The 6,647-nt window shown below is 45.4% G+C and overlaps 1 protein-coding gene across 1 annotated transcript; it reads left to right on the top strand.

The window, feature by feature from the left end:
- The first annotated feature begins 1,810 nt into the window (after window positions 1-1,810).
- On the top strand, window positions 1,811-6,240 carry LOC128124118 (uncharacterized protein C2orf78 homolog). The gene is made up of 3 exons (XM_052760334.1): window positions 1,811-1,817; window positions 2,299-3,060; window positions 4,376-6,240. Exons 1-3 carry the CDS (start codon window positions 1,811-1,813, stop codon window positions 6,238-6,240), a joined length of 2,634 nt encoding a protein of 877 aa, XP_052616294.1.
- Window positions 6,241-6,647: the final 407 nt, after the last annotated feature.

Here is a 6,647-nt window from a genome sequence, read left to right as displayed (position 1 = left end):
TGGTCTCCTGGCATCCTATCCAACCAATACCATTTTTTAGCTCAGAATCCGACCTTCCCATTGGCTGCTGCCCCGTTTATGACATCATTGTCCCTCCAACCCTACCAGCACCTGGTAGGTTCTTGGGGTTTCCATGGAGATGCCTGTAAACATATTTGGACCATCACAGGTCACCTGTGACCAGTGACCAGTAAATGCTGTCTGATACCAGACTCGATTGCAATTTAGGTCAGCTGATCAGACAAGGACAACCAAATCTATTCCTACATTGTAGGGTGGATTGCTGATACTCTCCCTCCGACCATGGCATGTAAGGAAAGAAACTTTAAAATGTTTCTTTTGATCACATCTCCCCTTATTTTTACTATTCTTTTAATTCTTTGTTTTGGGGATACCATTTATGCTGATAGTGATATCTTGAATTGAATGTCACATTTAGGTTTGTTTCTGACTAGGTATATGAGCTTGGACAGACAGTTTAATCTCAAGTGTTTTCCATCAACCTCAGGGAGATGAGAGTGTCACTAATTCTGGGCTCTGTACTGTCAAGTCTCAAGAGGCAAGTGAACAGGGAATATAATCAGACCCTTCTTGACGATGCTAAATTCAAGAGACACAGGAACATGAACAAGATGTGCAGAAATCTAGCATTCCTTAACAAGAATGGGAAAGACTCCCTCGCATACTATTTCCCATTTATTGCTTCAAGTTCAGGGCTGCTCTAAAAGTAATGTTCACACCAGGAACGATGACACACACTTGTAATCACAGCATGTACAGCTTGAAGAGATGGAGTTCAGTTCAAGTGTAACTTGGTCTACACTGGCCTGTCTCCACATTCACTAAAATAAATATTAAAAATAGACAAAGAGAATGGCTGCCATATTTTGGAGTTACTTGGACTTCCCTAGCTTAAAAAAGAAAATTGACTTAGAGGGCATGGATTCTGAGAAGGCAGTTAATGTAGTGGAAATTATGTTGAGGGAGTGACATGTAAGACAGACACACAGGAAATTGGGGAAGAAGAAAATAAAGTACGAGGAGTGAGAAAATATAGACATACAAGAAGGCACACTGCAGAGTGTCCCTGGAGGCACACTAAGGTAGTTTGGAACAGAACGTTGCAGACAACCACAGATATTAAATCAAAATAGCACAAGGCATTGCATACATTGTACATATATATATTTTATAATTCCCAAGCCATGTACAAACAACCACACTGTTAAGATCAGTCTGAAAAAAGGTTCCATGTCACATACACAAAACAGTATCCTGCTCTGTTTCCAGGCATCCAGTTAAATTCTGCAACGTTCCTATTGTCATATGGGCACTGGTGGTGTTGGATATTGACAACTGGGGTTGGGCACTCTGACAGACAGTTGTACACTGCACTATGACAACTGGCATGCCATTGTGTGGGAGCAATGTTCACAAGGGTTCCTCACTAGAAGAGTTATAAGCAATTAACAGTTACTGAGGAACTGGCAAAAAAAGTTTGTCCCAGAGTTATATTGAGAAACAATCTAATTCAGATGCAATATTCATTAGAAATATCAAGAGGTCATACTACACAGGTGCCAAAAAGACAAAAATGTTATCAGTTGATTGTACTCATGAACTCATGTACCCATATGTGTTTAAGGGTTATATAAATAGAAAGAGGACATTAATTATAGAAGGCATGGGACAGGAACAGTAGGAGTTAAGAGGAGAAAGGTATTCTTAGCTTAAATGCAGTGCTCATCTATGAAATTCCTGATACATCATTATTGTAAGAAAGCTCAGAGTAGAGACAAATCTGGTAGACATGGCAAGTAAGTACTGCACTCTGGAGGCAGAAGCAGGCAAGTCTGTGTGATTGCCAAGGCCGGAATGACCTAGATAGAGAGACCGTTTCTCTCTACATAGAGAAAGATCTGCACAGAACAGGACAAAGGCACAGGCATGAGGTTCTCCTCCTTTAAATACTTCTCTAACACAGGTGTGAGGTAGTACCACAGCAGGTATCAGAACAAGACAAAGCAGGGCAAAGAAGGGTGTTGTCTAGTCAGAGCAAGGGTCAATGTGGATCAACTAGGAAGTCCATGCCCACACAGCAATAACAGGCAGCTCATCAAATGAGTGTCATCCTATCCATTACCAACAATCATTCTGAACCACTTGTTTGGGATATGTGAGGGGAAATAGGTCTCAGACTTTCCCAGACAGGACAAACTGCAGATAATAAAGCTCCTCATGGGAAGCCACACAGATTCCATTTCACTGTTCTTCCCACTTTCCTCTTGCTTCCTACAGAAAATTTCCAATGTGTACCTTTCTTTGGGATGGAATGTGCTCTGCAGCCCTCTGCACCTGTGCTGAAGAATGCCACGCCCTTAGCAAGAAGTGTGTGCAACATCTCCAGGGTCTCCACCCCAGCTGTGAGTTCAGCATGGCTCCTGCCATCAGACTCCAGCACTTGTTGCCAGGAGCTCATGGATAGTCCCTACACCTACTTACCAGCTGGCACAACCATGGTGACTGCGCTGACTGACAAGGGCCAGAGCTCTGCCTCACCACTCTCCTATCCAGGTGTTCTCCAGTGGGATCCCACGGGAAGCACTGTCAGGAGGGCAGCTGCACTCCAGGACTTCACTGTACCTGTCATTGACCAGAATACCACATTCTCCTCCTTGTCTATGACAGCCCAGGGTGATAATATTTTAGATCCCAATGCCTTAGTCCTCTCCTATCCAACACTGTCTGCCAGGCTTGTTCAGGCCACACCACCACAGGTGCCAAATCAAGGATACAGCCTGGCACCTTCCTACCAGGAGGGCAGCCAGGTCTATTACTATGACCTCAATATCCTGGGCCCTCTGATCGCTGGAGAACTTGGGCAGTGCCTGCCGACCTGTGGCTCTTTGTCCTACTCTGGGGGTCAGGGCTCTGCCCTGCAACCAGAGATGGTGATGATGCTAAAGGAGATTCAGCCAACAAATATACAAACACCTTTCTCCACCTCTGGCATCTACTATCCCACACCTGCTCAAGACATGGCAGACACCAGTCTTCAAGGTGAGTAAAGCCAGGAGGGGAGGAGTGAGATCAGCACTCAAAGCAGACACAGTTCGTCCTTTCAACAGTGGATGTCTTCAGGGAGAAAGGATGGGAGTCCTGAGTGCTCAGCCTTGGCCTGGATCACCATCCCCAACTTCAGTCTCTATAATGACTGACAATGCAGGGCAATGAGTGGCATCCATCCTCCATTAAGACATGTCCATGGAGGACATCACAAACACTCATGTCACTGATGTAGCAAATCAGTCCCATGCACTGCAATCACTTCCTTCGTAATGAATTGCTCAAGACTGTAGAGGACACCAAGGACTTTCTGTTTGGGAACACTTTATTTTCTCTGGGTTGAATTCTGACTCTAGTGCAGTGCAACTCCAAACCTGTCCCAGAGGAAGTATAACTCACAGATTACAAAGTGCTGGCCCTGCCTATCTCTTACAAGCATAAGTGCTTTGAGAGTCCAGTGTAACCAGTGTACCAGTGCACAATTGCTAAGCTGGGCAAAGCTGGTCTCTCTCTCTCTCTCTCTCTCTCTCTCTCTCTCTCTCTCTGTATCTCTCTCTGTCTCTCTGTCTCTCTCTGTCTCTCTGTCTCTCTGTCTCTCTGTCTCTCTCTCTCTCTCTCTCTCTCTCTCTCTCTCTCTCCTTTTCTTTGCTATGGTCATTCAGAGGTGAACTAAGTTATGCATGATCACTAGGATATGTTCTCTACTACACAGTCACATCCAAGACTAAAGATTTCACCTTCTTAAACCAATTTTCACGTCATTAATAACAAGGCTGTGAAATGTGGAGCTGGAGGAAATCCAGGGTTGTTGAAAGGATTGCCTTGCAGGAGTGAGGAACTGGGTTTGGATACCTGAACCCACTTAAAAAGCCAGGCTACTGGGGGCATTTGAGTAATGGCAAGAAGTTGGCAGACACAGGTAAGTTCTTGAAAATTATAGACCAGACAAGCTGCCTGATAGCAAACTTCCATGGAAATGAGGGTCACTCTTACAGAGACATGGGAAAGGAAAGGGAGGACCACACCCCAAGGGAATTCTGTCACCTCCCCATGATCACTATGCATGCACATAACACACAAACACCGAGGGAAACACAAACATCTGAGAAAACATGGTATCACATGGTTACCAGAAATAAGACAGTGGTCACAAGTCTCCCAACAGAGGTGCCGTGCTGCCTGTGCTACTCAAGCAGAGCTCATAGGAATGCCTTCCCCACTGCTGTAGGGATCTGAGTACTTCGGTGCACTGAAAAGTGGGGAGCACCTCACTTACCAGGCACTGACTTCTTCCTTGACTCTTTTTCAGTGGTGAAAATGGAAACATCCCTGGAATTGACAACTTCAGGCCAGACACTTCATCTGCTGCAGAGTCCAGACCTCTGCAATGCCTGCACCCAGGATGTCCAGAAAACACCACCTGTCCATGGGGACTGGTCATTAATTGCCCCCATTGACAGTCCTTCAGAATTTCTGTGCTTGCCTCCTGCTCCAAGCTTGGAACAAACAGAGAATAATGACTTGGATTTGATGACAGTCGATCTATCAACTCCTCTGGATGTCTATGAGGGCAAAAAAGAAAACCAAGACTCATCACTTCTCCCTTTAGCACATGCCAACATGCAGCAGGCCCTGAACTACACTGATTCAGGGAGCCTAAAACAGAAGCTTTCTCCTGACAATGCCACCTTGGGAAGCACCAGCCTTGTTCAGGATGAGCCTGGGATGTTGCTAGGTGCAATGGGCTCCAGCATGGACTTTGTAGACTTGACTACACTTGACTACCTTCCCCGACTCTTCAACTCAGTCACTGAAATGAACCAATTCCAAAATCCCACAGCAACCCAATCCAAAGATATCAGGAGGGATCAGGCCCAGGAAAGCTCCAGCATTATCAGTGTACTTGTGGACCAAGTGAAAGGCCAGAAAGCCTCTGAGATGCTTGATGGGTCTCCTCAGGCCAGAATCCAGCTCCAGGACCTGGTAGAGGAAGAAGAGGATGTGGGCAGTGCTGGGTCCAGTGAAGGAGCTATTGACAACATGCCTAAGCACTTGGAGGGCAAAGCCCAGAAAGCCACACCTAACATGTCTAGAAGAGCTAGGGCTCAGTGGCAAGACAAGAATAAGAGAACCAGAGAAAACAACTCCAAGAAACCAGAGGAGCTGAAGCAGTCAAGGAACAGAGTCAAGGAGGAAGAAAACACTACCAAGCCAAAGAACAAGAGGAAGAGGAATCCACCAGAGCTCAGCCATGACAGTTTTAAAATGCCTCAAACTCACCTCGGCATGCACATGCTAGAATCCATGCAAGTCTTTCACCCACTGGGGAAGAAGATTGAGAAGAAAACTGGCATCTCCTCCTCCCAGGCTCAGCTAAAATTCAGCAGCAACAAAGATCCCAGGACAGGCCCAGCCAACACATCCCTTTTGGGTGTGCCAAGTGATGGCCAAGGCCCTGGTAAAACCCCGAGCAATGCTCAGAGACCAGACAGCAATGCTCACAGGCAGTGTCCATCTCCATCCCAGTATGAGCTGCCCCCACCTGGGAAGGTCAAGTTAGTACCTCTGCCTTTTCCAGCCCTGGACAAGCCACAAGCCAGACTGCTTTCTAGAAAGCCTCTCTCCCTGGCTTCACGGAGGCCCCCAGCAGTATGCCCTGTGAGGCCTCATTCCCAATCGGCTCAGCCTACCACACTCAAGTCATCTAAACCAGCTCCTACCAGCACTTCATTGATGGCCTCTGACAAGCCAGTTCTGCCTATTGCTACCAGTGCCACACGAGCTAACATAACCAACCCCATCCAGTCTTGCCCTGGGCCTCAGCCAGCTCTCTGTAGGCCAGTATCCTACAGGGCATCATCTCACACATCACTCCAGAGGGAGCTTGCCTCTGCTGACAAGCACAAGGCCCCATCACCTCCCAAACCTCAAATCCAATATTTGCTGCAAGACTTCAGCCGCCAACCAATTCCATGGAGGAAAGTCCACATTCCAGGGCCAGTCATCTCACAGCCCATCACAGAAGAGCAGAGACCAGAGCGGGAGGCCATGAAGAGGCAGGCTCAATGGGAGAGAGAGAATGCTGCCAAGTACACCTCTCTGGGAAAACTGCAGCTTTTCCTCCAGAGGGAGAAGGATATGGAAATTTCTCGATATTATGACTATGCAATGTAAGAGCAGGCCAGGTTTTTAGAGCAAAGTGCTTTTCAATATGGATAAGAAGAAATATAAATACCAATACACATGTATACAAAGAGTTTAACAACTTAAATGAAATGTATAGATACATAGGTCCAAATGTAGTAATACAGATGACTATGTAGATATAGATGGATATACAAAATGTCTATATTCACATATATTTGAGTATTTAGTAAAACTCCCTAAAAGTCTTAAGTCTGTTATTTCATCTGTGAGTAAGTTGTCTTTCAATATTTATCTTAACTTTGAAAATTTAATTTTACATTTTCCAAGTTCAATACCATATTCTATATGAAATAAAACTCACGAAATACTTTTTAAGTATTAAATCAATTAAATGCTCTAGTTGTATTAAAATTATTATCCTGGAGTTTTTCATT

The sequence above is a fragment of the Peromyscus californicus genome, unplaced genomic scaffold (genome assembly GCF_007827085.1).
Source record: "Peromyscus californicus insignis strain IS unplaced genomic scaffold, ASM782708v3 Scaffold_4__1_contigs__length_199733344, whole genome shotgun sequence".
NCBI lineage: Eukaryota > Metazoa > Chordata > Mammalia > Rodentia > Cricetidae > Peromyscus > Peromyscus californicus.
The sequence above is the reverse complement of the archived record's forward strand: the minus strand, read 5'-3'. Positions and strand labels throughout refer to the sequence as shown.

Coding starts and splice junctions, on each gene's coding strand:
- LOC128124118 (XM_052760334.1), top strand. Junction 3,061..4,375: donor GGCAGACACCAGTCTTCAAG/GTGAGTAAAGCC, acceptor ACTCTTTTTCAG/TGGTGAAAATGGAAACATCC.